At 41.9% G+C, this 22,063-nt stretch overlaps 1 protein-coding gene across 1 annotated transcript; it reads left to right on the forward strand.

Moving 5' to 3' along the window:
- Positions 1 to 1,917: 1,917 nt before the first annotated feature.
- LOC105897865 (serine/threonine-protein kinase 35-like) lies at positions 1,918 to 14,476 on the forward strand. Its single transcript, XM_012824844.3, has 3 exons — positions 1,918 to 2,602; positions 4,558 to 5,360; positions 10,119 to 14,476. Exons 1-2 carry the CDS (start codon positions 1,945 to 1,947, stop codon positions 5,319 to 5,321), a joined length of 1,422 nt encoding a protein of 473 aa, XP_012680298.2. The 5' UTR covers positions 1,918 to 1,944; the 3' UTR covers positions 5,322 to 5,360; positions 10,119 to 14,476.
- Positions 14,477 to 22,063: the final 7,587 nt, after the last annotated feature.

Below are 22,063 nucleotides of genomic sequence, written 5' to 3' on the forward strand. Positions count from 1 at the left end.
ACCATCACTACCAGCTGCACGCAACCCAGAGTGTGGAAAGATAAATTCTGTACAATTACCACCAGAGGGAGCAAGAGCAGATTTTGCCCATGTTTTACTTCATGCAACTGTCCTTTGTTGAAAGTTGAGTGAAAAGGTATTAGCTGTGACTGATAAGATGAGTTTGATACTGATGATTTAGCTGAGACTCATGGATGGGTGACTATGAGAGTCCAGAGGTTGTGCCAGTGATATCAGCAGACTTTTAAACATGCCAAGCTAAAGGTATGTAGAAAGACTGGCATCTTACACATGTTATATAGAGGTCTGAGGAAAGGGTCTGTGTGCTACTGCCTTTGTGTGTTATATGCTTCTAACTAGTACATTAATGTATTGGCCACTGTAAGCTCAGCTCATATTCTCTTTTTCTCTCTCGCTTTTCTCCTCTCTGTGTGATGAAACTGAAAACAGTTTCTGTGGCCTGGGCCATCAAGTAAGAAAATAAAATGAAAATAAAGGTTTGACCAGATTATTGTCCCGTCTGTCAGCATTAGGTTCTTGTGGATATAGTGGATTTTTTATTTATTCTCCCTTTGGGTGAAATGTGTTGATGTCCCTTGATAATACTATAACATTAGCATTCAAGGAAGGCATGGTAAAGAACAAGACATGGTTCAAATGTTTACATTTCAACCAAGTATCAGTATTGTTTTGACACTCTTTAACAAAACTCCGTTATAGGGTGTGAATGTTCCTGGATCTTATTGGTTGAAAGAGTGGAAGAGGGGAAATGTTGAAATGTGGTTAACTGAGGTTTTGAGGTGGTAGGTTCCTGTGAATGATAAATACTCTGCACTTAAGGTGCAGAATTTGGCTGTAGCTATTGTTTAACATCTATAATAATGACAGCAGATGTTTATCATTCTAATACATTTAAATCTTTGCTATAATTAACAGTTGTTATGAGTATTAGACATACTGATGTTGTAAACGGACAGGTCTTTTTCAGCAGTGTATACATCACTGATTTCTATTGCTGATCTTAAAAAATAATTTGACAAAGAACGAGCGTAATGCTGGGATAGATGTCACCCATACTAAATTTGAGTTGGTATAAAAATGTTCTTTTCCAAAGAATAAAGCTGTGCCTGAGTGATATTCTGGGTGTATGTTGTAGATGTAGTCTCAAGAAATAAAACTAATTAAAATAATGTCAGAAGGCTGTATTATGTTTTATATAATGGCCTGCACTTACTGACAATGGGTTTGCAATTTCTTCAGGACAACAGTGATCTTGTAATAGTGGCCAATCACTATTTTAATTCGTTTATCTGGCTGTAGGCTGCCAGCATCGTACGTTCTCCTCTCAACTGAATGTACGCTGTGTTCACGTGCTGGCTTTTCCACGTGCCCCCGACGCGAAACGCACGCACGTGAATACCCATGCTTAACAGGACTGGGCAACCCATTCGAAGTTATTTCGAGGGGGTTTCTTTTATCTCAGTTTTAGCTCAGGTTTTTTTTATGTCATTTTAAGTATTGTTGCTACCTTTGTTTTGGTTTATTTAAGGGCATCATAAATATCGGTCTTTTCAAATATTGCATGTATAAAAAATTACATTTGTGCACTACTGGGTTATGTATTCCTAATTTGTGAGAGCACAATATAACAGAATGGCAATGTAAGCCGTAGATAGTACCCTGATATTCTTCTGAGTGCTGGTGTTCTTTTAAATAGGTTTGTGTCCTGCTCAAGATACGACTTTAAGATTGAAAACTGTAGTTTTGTTATGTAAAGGTGATTCGTGAGTTGGTTGTTGTATGAAGAGAGCTCGATGTTTTGTTTATGGCCTTGCCATAAACCTTGTAATGCTACAAATACACCCCCCCCCCCCCCCCGTATTAAAAAATGGATTCGTCCTAACCTGGCTCTTCTCCATTCAGTGTTTATTCAGAACAGTCTTCATGCGCTGTAGGCCCAAGACGAACAGGGCGTGCGTTTATTCATTCAACTCAAAGAAAAATATTGAGTGTGGGAAAGGCACAAGTTTACAAAGCTGCACACCACCGAAGAGTTATGAAAGCAGAGCGAGACGGTTTTTCAAAGCCGTCTTTCATAACGTAAAGACAGTCATGGATACGTTTGACAACGCGCCTCGGCGAACACGGAGAGCCTGTAAAAGAACCGGCTCCCAAGATGCAACGACAAAAAGGGATAGCACTAGCGTCCTTCGGTCGTTGAGCGTTGGAAATGTAAATGCCAACGATGTCATGGGTGAAGATTTGGAACATCTGAAAAATGGAAAGTTGGAGGGAAGAGTCATGTCCCCGCGCTATAGCTTACTCCGTGAGGTTGGACGGGGAAGTTATGGCGTTGTGTATGAGGCCGTAGCCAGAAGGTCTGGTACAAGAGTGGCCATCAAGAAACTTCGCTGCGATGCCCCCGAAAATGTTGAGCTTGCCTTAGCCGAGTTTTGGGCGCTGACAAGTTTGGAAAAACGACATGAGAATGTGGTCCAGTTGGAAGAATGTGTACTTCAGAGGAATGGCATGGCCCAAAAGATGAGTCATGGGAATAAACATTCCAAGCAGTATTTGCGGCTTGTGGAGACTTCATTGAAAGGCAAGGGCCTATTTTGCCTATTGTATAGTGCATAAAATATGTGTTATTTACTACGTATTGTCAGAGTTATGCAGGTTAATACCTTCTCCAGTATCAGATAATGGCCTGTCCTAGCTATATCTGACGTCAGGCTAAGGGAACAGTGTCCTTATTACAACATTCGTCAGGATTTCGTCTAAATATATGTGATAACTAGGCTTCTGTTTTTTGTCAATCGATTACTAATTGTATGCCACGCATGAGGAGATATCTGTATGTCTGGCCTAGATACAGTCAAGTTAATATCAGTGTGCATATTGTTATGGTCGAATGGCTACTTTGTTGTCTGAAGACGTTTCTTTGTTGAAGCGGTTATTTCGCTTTCATTGATGGTTAGACACTGAGTATGCTATAATGTAATCATGCATATCGTCAACAAAAATCGGTCAAATGTCCGGAACTCCACACGCCCCTCGGTCTGCATGTTATACAACTATACAAGTTGGGGTGGGTGTTTGGCGGTGCGTTTTCTGTAGGTATAATGTGAACGTTTTAACATGGACGCATAGCCAGTGGTAGGTGAAATGAGTGGTGTTTCTTCGTCTAAAATGGCTGGCTGGCACTCTTTTACGCGTCTTTACGTAAGAGTTGTTATTCAGGTCGTTTTAACACTCAGCCATTGAGGACCTCCTAGTTGTATTCAGTTTTTAGACTCCGTTACCTCGAATTGTTCAAAACAACGCTAGGGTTAGAGTTGCTGAATTGTTGCATTTCACCCAAGGGGTGATAATGTGCTGAACCCAGCACTTTTCACGTGACAGGAGGCCATGTGTTTACATGAAAACATGTCTTAAAACATATGTCTACAGTGTTTATTTATGCTTAAGCTTGTAGTATGACGAATATGTATCGTCTCTGTGTTCTGTTTTCCAAACACCACTAATCACATCATTTAAAACTTGACATAATGCACATGCACCATAATATAGTTAAATTGCAACATGTAATTAATCAGTCTCAAATGTGCAATTTGAACTTAGATCAATCTTCAGACTTGCCCCAGTATGGCTCACGTGGATTGCTGTAGTGATTTACTACGAGGTAAAATATCATTGTTTGATAAGCAGTCAAGATAATCTGATCATCCTTGATGCATTCCTGGATCAATGTTTGCCTCATTGACCTTGATGTAAGGACTTCCACTTTTTGTGTTTGTTAAACAAGTGAAGAAAGTGTTTGTGAAGGGGTAAACGTTTATTTTGTATTGTTTATTTTGACGTGCCCAGGTTTTATTAGCGCTGTGAACTTAGTTATTGTATTGTGTATCCTGTTGTTGGTAGTCTAGCTTTTTTTACCAGTGGTCAAACCAGGCACAGTCATTGTGGGAGTGTCGTGCCAGTATTCATGTCTGAAAGTACAGGAATTTGGAATGGTTTACAGAGTTGGATGTTCCCGCAGGGTTGGTATTCATCATGGACTATTGTTTGGAATGAGAGAACCAACTGAAAACATGTTGAGCTCAGCCTCAAACAGGTTCTGCACCAAACATCCCTCAGGGCTGTTCTGAGGAAGGCATGCATATCCTCATTTCTCTCTGTCTTGGTGGGGGTGGGGGGTGATTGCTTGATGGCCAAGGAGAGGACATTTACTTTCATTCTCAGATTGCTGAGAGTTTTCTATTAAGTAGTTTTCTAAACTAATTTCTGCTCACCTTCTGTGACAGTTACCAACCATTGCTTTGTTGGACCATTAGGCCCTGGGATTTAGTTCTTCATTATTGCTGATTGACTGTACTGCTAATCTGAGTCAAGGTCTCTGTGTGCATTTGGCCTTATTACCGCCATCTATGTAGAATCACTTCAGTGAAATATGTTCTAAGGGGTTGTCTTGATTATCTAAAGGAATGTATGTTAAATGTGACTCGTAATAGTTAAATAGAGAATCCGTGTCTAAAAAAAATCACGTCTTTTCCGCAGGGGAGCGAGTCTTGGACTACCCAGAGGAGCCCTGCTACCTGTGGTTTGTGATGGAGTTCTGCGAGGGTGGCGACCTGAACCAGTTCATCCTGTCGCGGCGGCCCGACCCGCACACCAACTCCAGTTTCATGCGGCAGCTGAGCAGTGCCGTGGCCTTCCTGCACCAGAACAGCATCGTGCACCGTGACCTCAAGCCAGACAACATCCTCATCTCCGAGCGCTCGGGAACGCCCGTGCTCAAGGTGGCTGACTTCGGCCTCAGCAAGGTGTGTGCGGGGCTGGGCACAGGCAAGGGCTCGGCCGCCAGCCGCGAGAGGGGCGCCGGCGCCGGCCGCAAGGAGGGTACGTCCGCGTACGTCAACAAGAACAATGTGAACGTCAACAAGTGCTGGCTGTCGTCAGCCTGCGGCTCCGACTTCTTCATGGCACCCGAGGTGTGGGAGGGCCACTACACGGCCAAGGCCGACATCTTTGCGCTGGGCATCATCATCTGGGCCATGATCGAGCGCATCACCTTCATCGACGCCGAGTCCAAACGCGAGCTGCTGGGCACGTACGTGCGGCAGGGCACCGAGATCATGCCGGTGGGCGAGGCACTGCTGGAGAACCCAAAGATGGTGCTGAGCATCCCTCAGCGCCGGCGCTCGCACATGTCCGACGGCGTGAGGCAGTTGCTGCGCGACATGCTCGCCGTCAACCCGCAGGACCGGCCCGACGCACTTGAGCTGCACAGCAGGGTGGGACAGGTCACCTGCGCTGCCTGACCCCCGCACCCACTCGGCCTGTGCGGAAGACACTTTCAGGTAATCACTCTACCTTGTTGATGTGTCCGTAAGTCAATTGTGCTGCAACGCTGCCTGGCCGTTTGACGTCGTTAGCTGTTACGAGGTCTTGCAGGTAGAGATGTAAGTGGTGCTTCACTCATGACCACATGACTTGGGGAAATGCCGTATATTTTGCTCCCTCAAACCGCTTGAGCTAGGTTTCCTTCTACATACCTTTTCTTCCTGACTTCCCTTCCATCACCCTCTATCTGTGTGGACTTCAGACATGTGTTACACAAGAGCTCACTAGGGGACAGATGTGTGCAGGGCACTTTCTTGTAATGTCACCTTCAGTCAAACAGTGGGTTTTTGGAGCTGTGCTTACCAATGCCTTACGAGGTTGTAGCAGGGATTCCTGCTAACATTTTCCATGGTGGAAGGGACCCCAAGAAGTTGACTAGCTCACGCTTGCATTGACAACACATGGGATGATATCTGTCATGCACTGTTCTGTCAAAGGGGCATTATGTTTATGTTACGTTTATTTGTCTAGGGGGCTAACTAGCTGAGCACCCATAGATGACAGCCTGTAGATGTTTTGCAAACACCAACAGCAGCACAGCTGGCATTGATAAAAACCTGCTAACATGCTAGTGTATGTTAGCCTGACGTTGTCATACTCATAATTCTAGTCAGAATATGAGTCTGATACTGCTCCATTGGGCTGTGATTATGGGGGCGTGTTTCAACCGAACCAGGAAAAAAAATGCCTCTTTGCTCAATTGGATATACCTACAACCAATCAGAGCAACGTAGTGTATGACCATAACGTAGACCATCGGGGCCAGCTGATAAATTAAACTTTTACCGGATAGGAAGGATGGCAAAAACATCTTTTTGATCGACAAATGCCTTGATCGCGTTTCTCTGTTCCTCTTTCAAAATGAATGCGCTGTCGATGTCTTCTAAAACAGACTCGAATCTACACATCTCAGCTCTCCAGCGGCAGCCATGTTTGTTGAAAACGAATTCAACCCAAGTGCTCTTTGGTGACGTGGTTGATTACGTTACTGTTGATCATCTGTCCATCATCGTATAAAGCCCGCCCTGACAATTTGATTGGTCCCAACAGCTTCTGTTAGGGCGAAACTATGCCCTAACGGAGCAATGCCAGACGGAACTTCCCGACCTCAAATGTTGTGGGCGGGGCTAAGTACGGCTGGAACCCAGGCTAAGTGTATGTATTTGTCGTGCCAAAAATCTTTTTTTTTTACATTTGGGTGGCGGGTTTTGTCCCAAAGCACAAAACTCCATTTTGAAGAGCCTGGGCTGCTCGTGTGTTTATGTCTCCTTCACATAACTATACACCGTCAAAATGAATGACAAGATATTAATACTAACAAAACTACAAACACTACAACAAAACTGCATGTTGTTGAGTGGACCCTCCACAACAGTTCCACTATCTCATGTGGCCCCTTGGGGAAATTAATTGACCACCCCTGCTCTAACCTAACAATTCAAACCTAGTGGAATGGTATTGTTATTAATTACAGTACACCAAAATTGAAAGTAAAATAAAAGTATCACAGCAATTTGGGGTTCCTTCATTCTTCTTGTCTGCTTGCATGATTGCCTGAGCTGAGATCCTTTTGTTTGCCCTGGGGCATGCTGGGATAGCTGTTACACAACTGAACTCATTCCCCCCGCTTCCCCCCACCCTCTTCCCTCGCTTGGTTCCCTCCAACTTCAGGGAGAATCTATTATCTGCCACACACCAGCATCAAGACGAGGTGATTCACAGGCAGCAGCCAACCTTCACCATGAAGTGCGTGTGGCTGAGAGGGAATTCTTCATTGTTTGGTCATTCACCTGGACAGAGAGGTTGAGTAGAGATTAAGTGGGCACCCATGAATCAGCATTTGTTTGACGTCATGAGGCCCTGCTTGTGTTTAAAGCAGTGTGCTGAATTCTTCTTCAAATTTCCAGACCTTACTGGCCTGGATATTTGTTGAATTTCCAGATTTTGGTGAGACTTGAAAATGCTGTTGCCCCAATGCAGTGTGTCAACATATAGGTTTGCACAGAGAGGTCCCAGTCATGTGTCACATTGCTAACACTGGAGAGAGCGGGGGCAAAGGCACCTTTCTTAAGAATGCTTTTGTCTGATTGGGGGTGGGGGGAGCAGTTCTCTTCTAATGAGGACATTACAGCTGTCCCGAAGCCTGCTCCTCAGAATCACTATTCATGTGTTTCACTACCATCCCCCTTCGTTGTATTCCACAACCATCCCCCCTTCCTTCTCCAGCTCTCTCGCTCGCCCTCTCTTTCTGTATGTTTTTCCCCCACACCTCTCTACTTGTCTGGCATAGTCAGACTGTCTGACACACACAAAGACTCTGTTGCATTTTAGGTTAATTCGGCAGGACAAAGTGCCTTAAGTTCCTGTGGATCATTGGGTTACAGGCCTGACTGTGTGAAAATGTGACATTATTCACCCATGCAAATGGCATTATTTAATCATTTTATGTATTTTTATACAGATTGATATTTGTACACTTCAAAAAGAGCTATAAAGGCATAGCCATAGGTCTTCTCCACACTCTCTTCATAGACCTTGGTGAGGTTCAGTGATCATCTCATAGAATAAGTTGCTTTATCTGATTAAGTAAACCATTAGTAACAGGACCGGGGACCTGTACATTGTTCAGAATGCAACACAACATAACACTAGTTTCTTGTTAGAAGATATAGGGCAGAGAAGGTGCAGCTCCCTTTAGAGGATACAAAGGAAGCAGGGCGAGAAAGTAGGCTGCCGAATGATAGACCCAACACATCCTCAGGGGACCACAACAAGGAGGTTCCCAGAACAGTGTCAGCATATGAGCGAGGTTAATGTGGGATTGTTCAGTATGGCGTGTTCTGCAGGAGCCGTGTGTCGGGATGGCATACGCATTGGGCGCTTGTTCTTTTCGTTGGCCTAAGAGAACGCACATTGAGGTGTGGGTGTTGTGTCTCGATTGCGTGTGGAAGAGGAAGGAAAATCTATGTAGGATCTTTAGCAGATTAGTGGACGGCTGAACTCATTGACCCCGCTTGTGTTTTTCATCCAAAAGCATTGCCTTCGTCGATATGAGCCTTCTCATCGGTGTTCCCCAGAAAAGGGAAAGGGTGAAGTTTGTTATGTGGGTACATATGTGTGCAGATTCTTGAAATGTGTGTGTGTGTCTCAAGGGGATACGTTGTATGGTAAAACCACAGTGGGACAAGTCTGAACTCACTGACCCCTCCAGGGTTTGCGTTATCGTGCAGGATTATGTGCCCCTCAACACAAGCAGATCAGTGCTTTGACAGCTGGGTTAGCAGTGCAGGAATCCGCGCCAGTTGTGCAGGACTTCACCTTCATCATGCAGTCCGAAGAGGGAGCCTGTCATTAGGGGGAAGGTTCACAGAAGAGGAGTGTATTTTGATGCTCTCTGGGTTACTGCCTTCGCTGCAGGGAGTTTGTGTGTGTGTGTGTGTGTGTGTGTGTGTGTGTGTGTGTGTGTGTGTGTGTGTGTGTGTGTGTGTGTGTGTGTGTGTGTGTGTGTGTGTGTGTGTGTGTGTGTGTGTGTGTGTGTGTGTGTGTGTGTGTGTGTGTGTGTGTGTGTGTGTGTGTGTGTGTGTGTGTGTCCCTGTCCCTGTCCCTGTCCCTGTCCCTGTTAGGGGTGGAGCAGGCAGCTGCTCACTCTTAATGGACTGCAGTGGCGCCTTTTACTGCATTACTTACTTGCTTACTCAGCACATACTTGAAATATTTTCTCTCTCTTTCTTTCTTTCTTTCTTTCTCTCTCTCTCTCATGCCATCTGTATGTCTCTTAAAAATCATGTGGCTGAGTTCAGTCCCCTGTGTTTTTCCTTGTTGCCCTCCTGGCCTGTGCTTTCAGCAGATGCCTGTGGCTGATGCAGGCATCAGGATGAGGTGGTGCCCTCCCCCCCCTCCCCCTCAGTGCTACAGCTTGAGCATCACGTCATGCAGCTCTGCAGGGGAGGCTTATTTGTTTGTTTACTTGCCTGCCTTGTCCTTACACCCAGGTCACTGTTTACATTACCCAAGCTCCTCTGCTGCTGTGTTGTGGTCATCATCATCGTCGTATCAGAAAGTGACCCATTTGAGCCTAAGCCACGCGGCACTGGCCGGGGTTATGCAACAGGGAGCAGGACTCGCACGCCATGCCTGCATCAGTGCACTCTTTACTTAGCCCCACCCGCGCCACCCGGCTCACAAAACACAGCCACTGAAAATGAGGAGGAACTCACATGGCCAGGCACGCAAAATGGAGGTGCCAGAGGCCAATCTCACTCACTCACTCACTCACTCACTCACTCACTCACTCACTCACTCACTCACACACAGCTCACAGAAGGTTTCGCTAGTTTGCAGTGGCATTGCCCCAGAATGAGCCGCTTAAATCTAAGAGACTGATCTGTGTTGTTGAGCAAAGTGAGGCATGCTTCTTCACAAATTTTGTCGTGATCTATTGCAGAAATCTTTGAAAAAGTAATGTGGGATTACAGTTGAGATGCACAGCATAAGATGTATAATGGCATGAAGCAGCGTTGCATTATCCATAAGTAAAGATGACAACAGTTGTTTTGTTGAACTCGACTCACGTTTTGTTCTTAATGTCTCTGTTCTTGAGTAATTTGAGTGTAACCCATTATTCTTGGGGGCCTGTGATCAAGTTGTGTAAATTTACTGTTTGCTTGAAGTGACTTGTAAGCTCATGTCTGTCTCATCTCTCTCTCTCTCCACAGATTCTCCTTGTCTGAGCCCGGTTCTTCAAAGGGACTGCCATTTTTGTTTTGTAACTGTGAAGCCCAATCGCCCCCCCATCTATATAATGTGAAGAAAAGAGGTTCAGCATCCTCCGCAACGAGAGATTCCACAGATCTTCTTTTTTCTTTTCTTTATTTACGCTATCAGATGGATTTTGACTTTCGATGACTCGAGGAATGTTAGAGTTTTTGTTACACTTTGTTTTTTTTCTGGTTGCCAGGAGGAGACAGTCAGTGAATGGTTCACGGAGGCTGTTTGTGTAGATCATTTCCATTTCCATTTTCATTTTCATTTTGATTGTTTGTCACCTGCTGCTGTGATTGGTGATGGAGATCAGAAGAAAGTGCCAGCTGCACGCCAGGTTGGGCTTCTGAGCAAGGGGGCGTTGTGTGTTCAGACAAGCCTGTTTGCTTGCTTGGAACTCAAACCCGGTGTTGCCTAATTAAGTCTGCACGCTTATAACAGCCCCACAAATCTCATCTTACCTCCACCCAATACACGCATGCGCATATATACATTATAACTGTACCTTTTTCAACAAAGGCATAATTGGTTATTAGCCCATATGTTTTATGATTTGACTGGTAACCCAACAGAGCAAGCCTGTGTTCGTATTCTTCTCACTTCTGCCCATAAATTCAGTAAAGACACAAATTGCTGTGTAAGAATGTTTGCTAATCAGCGCCCAAGATTGAAACACTTATCACGTTTAACATGCCACCTCCGTGCCTTGAATTCTGATTTATTTTGGAAGTGGATTTAATGTTTTGATTCATTTCTCCAATCGAACGATGTTTGCAGTAAAATCCCAGTTTTTGTTACTCCTAGAAATCCTCTTGTTAGAGTGCAGTTCAAGTCTAAGGTTGCCGCTGCGAATATCACGAGATTATTCTGAGATGAGACCCTCATGGTTGACCTCATCACCCAAAGAAATATCCTTTCGAATGATGCCAGTTGACCTTATTTTTAAATGTCAAAGAGATTTTTTAAGGAGTTTGTGTGAGTGTGGCCACCACCCGTATGTCCCGCTGATTGAATCATTGTGCTTTGTTGTGAAAAAGATTGGAAGAATCGATGGTCAACCCCAAGTGATTTACTGTACAATTTTCTCTGATTGAAATCCGATATCTAATCTTATCAGACTGCTCTGGTATTCAAGGTTTTAGGGCGAAGTAAAATCAATTAGCTGCGCACAAATCAATGTTTAGTCATTTTCATGTGACTCAACTTTGTGTTTGTATTTATTTTGCAGATGCCCAGGCAAGTTGTCTAGTCTTTACTTGCAACTCCTATAAGTCATTAGTGCCAAAGATCAGCCCAAAATATGGATATTGATCTCTACCTGATCTTAGTTTAAAATCATGTATCAAAATAATACCCTCTTAATTTAATGTTAATGTTTAAACTATTCTGACACATTGGGATTTTTTTTGTTTTGATGAATAGTTTAGGAATATTTCAGTTCAGATCCTAGATCTGATTGTCACCGATCATCACAGATCATATGTCTGTTGCAAAGATACTACTCTTCTGGTGTGAACACAGATCCGATCATCACAGATCATATGTCAGTTGCAAAGATACTACCCTTCTGGTGTAAACACAAATGTCCCCTTAGATCAGTAGTATTTCTCTTCACTGCTGTCTTGGCTTTGGCTTACCCCAGCACATCAAGCTTCCTTTATAGATACCTCGATGCAAATTAATATTGATCTTACAACTGTCTCAACTACAAAGACTGACTTAATCTACAGAAATGTGTGTACATGTTACATCAATGTGAAGTGTTTGTGCAGTTGTCATAATCTCACAGTACAGTCTCTTATCAGTGTAAGTCATTAAGAATCATAACCAGTGTCTGGAGTTAGTTTTAGTTGTCTGTGTAGTTCTACCTCAGTGGTTTTGTTGGCTGTCTCCAGAGACTCCAGATCTGCTTGTACGTGAATATGTGTGAACTGGTGATGATTAAGTGCTCCGTGAGGATGGGTAGATGTTTGGGCTTGGACTTGTGGCAATTGGGTTTGTGATGGACCAGAACGACTTCTTTGGAAAGGAAATGGGCTGTTTTCACTTCAGTATTCCTTGTGTGTGTGTGTGATACTTCCTATAACCTGTTTCAAGGAATTTCACAAGTTTTTAGCATTTTTATTTGTCTTTTGGGGAACAGTAACAGGAAGGCTCTGTTGTTATGCTTTAAATCAGTGTTTTTCTTTGGTTAAAATTATTTTTAGTTATTAAGGGTTATGTTTACCGGTGAACCAGGTTGACCAATGCTGAAAGTTTGTTTTTGTTTTACAATAAAACTTGGTGTTTTCAAAACAGAGTTTTTGTTCATGACCACCATTTTAAAGATTCGGTTTTAGATCAAGAGAAACAGAGAAGTGGCATTCTGTTTAGTTGAACATTTTAAAACAATAACTCTTGAAGCACACTTAAAGTGTTTTATTTAAATGTAATATAATTATTTAGAGCTCACATTCGTGTGATGGTTTCTTCTTTTTTCCTGGGTCATGTTAATATTGAGTAAGCTGCAAATACACTTAAAGTACCTCATGTTTCACTACCGGTTTTCATCTTGTTTGCAGTGAACCTTTGAAAAGCTACATGTTTCCTCAACTTGCGATTCCAGTTTTTTCTGGGAACTAAAGGGACTATTACTTTAGTTCTTGTCTGTGAAAATGATATGTTTAATTCGTTTTTTTTAATTTTTTTTATTTAGGGATTAAGCTTTTGAAATGTGCTTTGAATGGACATGGACATAAAACATTTACTATATGGTGGTTTCATGGATTGTGGTTTTTTCATGGATGATGGAACATTTGTTTTGTATGAATTATTTTTTTATGCTTTTTTAAATCCCTGTATTTTTTTTATGTTCTTGCCAAGTGAAAGCCAATTCGTCTTTGCTATTCACTTCTAAAGCAAAATCAGGCGTCATCCTGTAAGGCAGTGGATCTCAACTGGTCTGCCCTACACTTTTATAGAATTCAAACCATAAACATAATAAATGCCTGAATTCATAGCTCATTAGCCTGAGTAAGATTAGATAGATTTTAAATAGTTTTACCACAAAAATCTGGGGACTATTTGACCTTTTGCCCAACCTAATGATTCAAACTTCACGTTATATTCTTGTATTCATCAAATTAGCACATTATACAAACACAGCCTACATGTTGATTTCTTTCCCATACACAAAACTGTATAAAACCTAGCTCATCTCAGTCACATGCTAACTGCAAATTACAAGAAAATAAGTTTTTACTATCTGCCAAAATTATGAATTCTAACACAGAGATTCAGCTAACCTACCAGTGGCATCCCGTACTCACGTTTACAGCACTTCTCCAGCCGAGCCTTCAGACTCATACAGTAGTAGGTTCATGCAGAACTTCGTCTCTTTCTGAGAGATCCCTTTACCCTGTTACTGAGGCATGAGAACCATGAAGGCTGAGCTGTATCCATTTCAAAATAAAAGCTACTGTTCATATATTATCTACGATAAGATCTGAAGGAACACACATTCTGCGACCCATTCAGAATGATTCTGTGACTCACCAGTTAAGAAGCACTGCTGTCGTAGTGGCTTAGTGGAATTTTTAGACTTTTTTTTCTGATATGGTTTAGTTCTGACCCAAAGTCCTATGAATAGTTTGGTAATCAGTTCTTCACAGACAGTTTACAACACAATAGGTTCACTACCCCATACTCATGCATCACAACATAACTAATTGTACCCCATCTTTCACGAGTTAAGAAACACTGTAACAGGATCTGGCCAAAACACTTAAGTAAATTGTGAGACCAGGTCATATATTGTCACGGTGACATTGTGTTTTGGAAGCATTTTGGGGATGTGCTACTGCAGTTCAGTTATCAATTACTAAATAGTAGACAGTGTTCATACCGTCATGCTTTTAATGCTGTCATCAGTTTATTTGATCTGTGAATTCTTTTGATTCTGGGCAGAGTTCCACCATTTTGGCATTGGGTTGTTACAAATTAGCACTCCACTTGAACGCTTGTAACAAACCTGTTCTCTATGCAACCCTACCTACTCTGCACGTCAGGCGAAGCACCAATGTTTGAGTTTTGCATTTCACTGTTAAGAACATGTCGTCTTGTTCTTCTTTTCTGTGTCGGGCAGGGCATGGAGAGAGAGGGTCTGACCTTGTATAATGTGAATATATCCTGTTCTCAACTACATGTACAGTTATTTGTCATAGAGCCCACAGAGCTGATAGACCCTTCAGTGAATTATGTTGCTGTTATTGTAAGCAGTGGATAACTTTTTTTTGTTTTGTTTTTCTTTCAATAAACTCCTGCAAAATCATTATCTCTTGTCTCGTCTGTGTTTGTACTGCACCCGCAAAGATGAATGAATCTCTCACGTGAGCTAATGTGATGAGAATGGGGGAGAAATAGCATACAATACCGTTAGGGGATGTTTCTGTGGACTGGGATAAGCCTGCTGGGACCAATTTCATTTTCTCAGTGCGGGTTGGCGTTGGCGACTGTCTGTGGTTGTTTTGTTTGGCCCGGTACCGCGGTAGTGTAAGTTGGCATGTCATGGTTATTGGCTTGGACAGGATCATCCCTTTTCAAAACAAGACAGCTAGCCGCAGGGAACCTGTGTTTTGCTTAATCACAAGCCAGCTATTACAGAATGGAACATTATGTTCCTCACTCATGAGTAAAGTAAAAAAAAGCCTGCATGTCAGGGTTTGCGGGAGTGGCAGGTAATGACGTTTCAAATACAAGAAGACCAGGAAACAAATACTTGTGATTTGCAAGTAGTTACTTCAGTGGGTAGAAGCAAGTGTTCCCCCACCCCACTCATCCATGGAGAGGTCACCAGTGAAAGTAATGGTCACCCGTGAAACCACATGCTTCAGTGTCCTACACACTTGTTAACCTCAGGAGTCCTCCTTACCAAACAATTGCGGTCACTTCATGTGTAATCCTGTGAAATGTGACCCTTATGGCACTACACTGTCATGATGATCCTCAGTTTATGTAATGTTCAGTTTGGTGTTGCATATATAAAGTTTAACACCTCAGCCATGCTGTACTGTTGTCACGTAACAGCTTCTTCAGACGGGTTTGTGTAATGTATGTATGTATGTTTGTGTGTTTGCGGGGAGGTGGAGACAACACTGAGCTGTGAAAACCTGGGGCTGGGTAGGGCTTTTTAAAGCCCAGGTGTCATGTGCATGTGACACTTTGTGTGTACATAGGAACAAGGTAATTTTCTAGAGCTTTACTTAGAGCTTTACTTAGAGCACTTGGATTGCCTGTGAATCTTATATAGCAAATGACGATTATACCCCCCAGTTACCAAACAAGATTAGTTTTGTTAGCATGGGCATCTCCTCCAAACACACTGTAATGTCCTCTTACAATGCAAACAAAAGCTCTGCTTCCAGGGTGACTAATAGAGGCCTTCTTGGGGGATGGAACAAGGCAAAGTAAACGGCAGCCAAACGTTCGTAGAAACCCGCTGAGACCAGACTGAGCCAGACTGAGCCAGACTGAGTTGAATGTATGGCAATGGTATGTGCTTTGGTGCAGGGGGCGGGGATGTGTGCATGCGCTATATGTGTGTGTGTGTGTGTGTGTGTGTGTGTGTGTGTGTGAGGGTGGGGGATGGGTAAGCCTTGTACTCCCTGACCCCAAGGAACGATGTAAAACGCAGATCTGCAATGGAGGTCAGTCATCTGGTCGGTTACATCATCAGCGGCAGTGTGGGGAAGACTGGAAGTGTGCACCCGTTGACCCCACTCATTATGAATGTATAGACCTATATGTAGCTCAAAAACAGATGGATTTACAATGGAGGATTTTAGTTTTGTGTGCATGCAAGGTCATAATCCTTTTTTTTAAATGCTTTTGTTACACTCTAGTGACTTACATACATTAAAACATAAACATGACCAAGCATGGTGTTTTGTAATTGATTGAAGAGTAATTGAGCTGCAGTTTTGTTGTGGGGGAGTATATTTGATCTGAGACAATAGAAGGTTCTGGAGTAGAATGGGGCCTCGTCCTATCCCCTAGGTTTCAGCATACGTACAGCACACGCAGTGTTGCAGTTAACTACTCCCAAATGACGGCCTCTTGCTCTACATGCCCGGGCAAACAAGTCCCCCTGTGAATACAGACCCAATAATACAATTAGTGAAAATAAGGCTCAGATAAGGAGTGAGTTTTGCACGTGTAAACATCTGGTAAAGAACACACACATAGGCAAAGATGTATGAGTTGGGTAGATTAGGCATCTATGTCAATGCACCATTTCTTCTGTTCTCAGGATATGACTGCAAACTCACTTAGTAGGTGTTTTCCCCTCAACAGACAGTTCATTGTATGTTTACATTGAAACTGAATACACATACAGTACTGAGAGCCCAATTTTAGCCAGTGCTCCTGTAGACACCTGAACAAATGAATGCTAGTTCACCCTAATAATCCTAATTTGACACACAATTACAAGTTCCTTTGCTATCTTGCCTGTACTGCAATCTTTTCATGCCTCCCAGTAGAGACATTTAGATTTCGTTCTGGGGTTAAACAGGAAGTGAAAGAATGTGGATGATTCTTCCCTCCGTAATTTTAACTCTTGCTCCCTATTGATGTGACTGACACATTTAGGCAGATAATTGACAGAATCAGCGAACTGTACCTAAACTCATTCTGTAAACTGTATGGATATCAGCACAAGTAAAGAAAAACATACCAGAACAAAAATATTGACATGTGTTGGCCCGGTTTGCATAATACCTCATTCTGGTGCACAAACCCCACACAGGGGACCATTAAGCCTGACCCCACTAGGGGCAATAATACTCCTTTGTCTGGTGTCATGTTTTGACAGATGCCTGACAAGCCTGCTATTGTATGTTGAGTCTGGGATATTGACGTCCTACTCTACTCCTTGTTCTATTGTTTGGCTGAACTACTGTTTCCGCTTCTCTGTTCTGTCAGGGTCACTACAACCAGTTCAATCCTAATCTCACCAGACTAATCAGGTTTGCTGGGGGGTTCGTGCTGGGATCTACTTCCTGTAATGGTGCTACAGATATATAGCTCGCACCAAACAGTTATGGAGAGGAATGGTTTTTAGCTCAGACTGGTTTGATAGGTGAATGAACAATGTATACATTACAATGATCTGTTTCAAAGAATCTTCACTCAAAGTCAAAGTAGCTTTATTGTCAATAATTGTTCCATATTAGTATGTGCTCGCTTAAGTCAACCAATCTGATTCCAAATCCCAACAAGAGAGTGGTCTAATGTGCTTTATGTTCATTTTTAGCAGTGCTGGATAGAGGACCTGCCATGCAGAGAATGAAATCAATGTGAAATGGACACCAAGGCTGTCCCTCCAGGATTTTGTGATCTTGTGATTTTGCTATATCACACAAATTCAAGGGTTTCCCACAGTTGCAACTGCAATTATCTCTTATTGCCACAATATTTCTGCATTATTTGCGGTTGCTTTTTACTATCAAAATATTATTATCAAAATTACAATATTTGAAAATTCCCAAAGCAAAACAGTCACCTCTGGCAGCAACAATCACAATGACTGCCAAGGACACAAAGCACATTTGTCAATCAGGTAGTTTTGTTAGCAGCTGTTCCAAAATAAATGAATGACATAACTTGCTTATTATCCTCCCTGATTTGTTTGGAGAAAATTGTACCATTGTTGTCATGCGCTCTCTGTAAACTCTGATGAAGTATCTGACCTGTTACAAATGTGAAATGTCTAGTTATCTTGACAAAAATACGAATTAAGAAACTTTGATCATAGTTCCACTTCAAACAAGAATAATGGTGTGAGTACAAGCCCAGAAGATGAACTGTGTGTCAACCTAGGTGGCGCTGTTGTTAAGTCTTAACTGGAGTCAGAATGAGGAAGCGTAGAGACAAAACTACTTCCTGATGTTTAACCTGGATTTCAACCAGGCTGAAATAGCCTTGAGCTCTGAAGCAATCACCATGACATACCATGAAGAGACAGTATTATGTATCTCATTAGACTCATGTCATAACATCCACTGTCTCTTTCAGTGAATGAAAACAACTTGCAGCATATGGACCCAATGACCACATGCCATTGTGTTACCAGGAAAGCCCCATACAGACTCCTGCTCTCGATTTAACAGCCCCTATAGGCTGTGGCTATCCATGTTTAATCTCCATTAGGAGTGCAGCGTTTGACCTGGGGTGGATTAACCAGAGGGTGAATTGGCAAATGTACTTTCTGCTGCAGTTATAAATAGACCAAAGAAAGGGCTTGCCATAAATTAGCCTCATCTGAAATGTTGTGCTTCATTGTTACACTTTCCTACTCCTACATACATGACAGTATCTCATTGATCTCACAGTATCTCACAGCTTTAAGATGTAACTTAATTTAGTTATGTAAAATAATGACCATAAATTCATTAAACTTTAAACCCAGCTAGAGGATATAAGTTCTATATGGGGTTTGGTTGAGTTACCTCATTTGGCATACATAGTATACATATTGTAAACAGTGCTTTGCCAAAGTAACATATAGACTGGGTCAGTTACCAGATATGGATATTTGTGCTCTTCTGCTTCGCTTGTAGTGCTGCGCTTAATGTTCGTCCCTGCTGAAGAACGCTCTGAAATGGCCTTGGTCTTGCTGCGTCACAAATGTTTCCTGAGTGGAATTAGGTCACTTTAAATGGATGGCCAGTGCGTCAGTACAGGGAAAGAAGCAAAGGTTAGGTCTTCGTCAAGGCTGACTTAAAGGGCTTTAACAAACCAGCTAATGTCATGGACACCTCCTAAGGATGACAATCTATTAGGTCAAATCTGTTGTGTTCTGCTACGGCTAGTTGCATTACACGTCAGATGCACCTTCAAAGAAATGCTAAAGATAAAAGCCATAATTACTGACATAGATCTAGGTTATACATTCAATGTGAAATTAATTCTTAAACTAGTTAGTTTGTTTCATGCCATAATTCATGATTCATTCTGAGCTTAAATGCATTGTTGTCAACATTCTGTTGCAAACACTTGGTGATTAGAATGGACACATTTCCATGATTACATTTGAGTAGGTAGTTACTTCTGTTTTAATCTGAAATTATCACAGTTAATTATCTATTGTCACAGTTACACAGGGTTCACGAGTGACACATGGGTTATGACCATCTCTCTCTCTCTCTCTCTCTCTCTCTCTCTCTCTCTCTCTCTCTCTCTCTCTCTCTTTCCCTCTCTCTCTCTCTCTCTCTCTGTGTTTACAAGTATAGCTGGGCAGCAGGTAACAAAGTTGAGGCACTTCTAATTTGGTCCACCAGAATTAATGGACAATGATTAGATGTGCATGCTACAAACAATTATAATTTAATTTAGAGTTTTTAGACCATGATAAACAGCAGATGATAAGCTGAATATGTTGTCATTATGATGGAAACTTCAAAAGAACAACCATATGAAGACTACAGTCCGCTGAAAATATAACTTAAATGCTTCCATCTAGTGGCCAATGAAGGGACACTCCAAAAATAATCTATTGATGTTCTTGAATATTTTGTAAAAACTGCGTAATAGGTGTTCGAACTTCTATGTATGTATAATATGTCATAGGCTCATCTTAAATTGAAGGATCAGTCAATATGTGTCCCTGTCAACATGAAATCACCAGGATAGGAGCATGACAAGATCATTATATAATACAGCTCTTATATAACACAAGTCCAAATTTATCCCTGCTGCTGAGAACGCACTGTTTCCAAATAAATACATAATAAAATAAAATAAAAGATAGTTACATATAGTGATTTATTTCCCTCAAATGATCTGTCATCATTGTTTATTAAATTATATATTATACTCTTTGAATCATTGTTGCAGTGTCCTGGTAGACAGAAGGCAGATTATGGCAGACCATGTTTGCGTTTTTTTCACATCATTTTTTATATTATTATGCATTACAGTTGACTACTTTGGCAGTTCAAACAGAAAACAAATAGAAAAGAACATTATTTAAATGTGTAATGCACACAAATTTAGGGTGTATGTGTGTGTGTGTGCACATACTAGAGAGGGAGGGGTTCGCTCATATGATATCATCTCAGAGCTTAAGTTTAACATACGCCTTATGTAATAATACTTATGTAATAAGGTGTATGACAAGGCTGACAAGGCTTTCAAATGAATGCATACAAACTCAAATGCATTGAAATAGTGAGAGTGAGACATTTATTATTTATACATAAAAGCAGGTGGCTTGACTACCTGAACAAAATATGAATGTTCCATCCTCTGCCCTTTGTGTGTGTGTGTGTGTGTGTGTGTGTGTGTGTGTGTGTGTGTGTGTGTGTGTGTGTGTGTGTGTGTGTGTGTGTGTGTGTGTGTGTGTGTATGTGTGTGTGTGAGTGTGTGAGTGTGTTTTCAGCAGTATGCCTGTATGGAACTATAATACTAAATGGCTAAGCAACATAATACACACAGTTGGATCTTTCTGAGAAAACTGACTAGTTACAAAAACCAAGAGACTCAATTTTGTTAAGAGACATATATCATGGCATATTCATTTTTGCATTATGCCGTAAATTACATTTCACAACACGTGAGAAAAAAACTTGTGAAGTAGGCGTCCAATGTAGTAGGCATTTCTATTTTGTTCTAAGTTGACTTCAAATCTGACTGACTAATTAGCAAGCCAATTTCACATCAAAATAATCATCTTGCTAAATTAAGTAAATAGATAGATATAAATCTATAATGGGTCAGAATAGTGACATCAGGTTAAACGACTTGTGTTAATGTTAAGGCCTACTTCTTCTATATCAGACTTCTAGTGGGGTAGTTCAAATTAAAAGTTCATAACCATTGTGCATTTTATGATAAAAGCATCAAATTTAGCAGAAAAGGTTCTAATTAGATTTTTAAATGGAGGCACTTCACATACAGTGCCCTCCAGAATTATTGGTTTAAAAAAAATGTCTGTATTGTTTATCCTCATGATCTTTCATTCAAAATATTCACAAAAATCTAACCCTTAGTTGAAGTAACATAATTGAAAGAAACATTACATTCTTATCATGAAACAAATATTTTTCTCAAAAATATGTGTGCCACAATTATCAGCACCCCTTCATTTAATATTTTTTGCAGCCTCCATTTGCCAAGATAACAGCTCCAGATCCTTCAGATTCCGAGGTCAACGCTTGGGGACTCTCAGATTTTCAATGGGGTTTAGGTCGGGGTTTATACTGCGGTCAGTGAACCATTTTTGTGTAGATTTTGAGGTGTGCTTCGGATCATTGTCCTGCTGGAAGGTCCAACCACGGCCCATTTTAAGCTTCCTGGCAGAGGCTGTTAGGTTTTCATTTAATATCTGCTGGTATTTGATGGAGTCCATGATACCATGTATCCTAACAAGATGTCCAGGGCCTTTGGAAGAAAAGCAGCCCCACAACATCAAAGATCCACCACCATACTTCACAGTGGGTATGAGGTGCCTTTCTTTATGGCTATCTCGCTGTCTACGCCAAACCCACCGTTGATGTTTGTTGCCAAAAAGCTCTATTTTGGTCTCATCTGACCATATAATCCAGTCCCATTGAAAGTCCCAGTAACATTTGGCAAACTGTAGGCGCTTGAGTTTGTTGCTGATTGACAGCAGAGGCTTTTTTCTGCTTGATGGTAGTTTTGGAGACTTTCTGACCCCAAGACTCAACTTACCTCTGCAATTCTCCAGCTAAGATCCTTGGAGATTCTTTTGCCATTCGAACCATCCTCCTCAACATGAACTTGGGCCTTAGAGGGCCTCATCCCCCTCCCCAGAGTTTAGGAAAGTGGTAGGCCTCGTTTGGGAAAGCCCATCGGACCATCAGACTCCGGACCAAAGAGTTGATGCAACTTATCATCAATG

This window comes from Clupea harengus, chromosome 5 (genome assembly GCF_900700415.2).
Source record: "Clupea harengus chromosome 5, Ch_v2.0.2, whole genome shotgun sequence".
NCBI lineage: Eukaryota > Metazoa > Chordata > Actinopteri > Clupeiformes > Clupeidae > Clupea > Clupea harengus.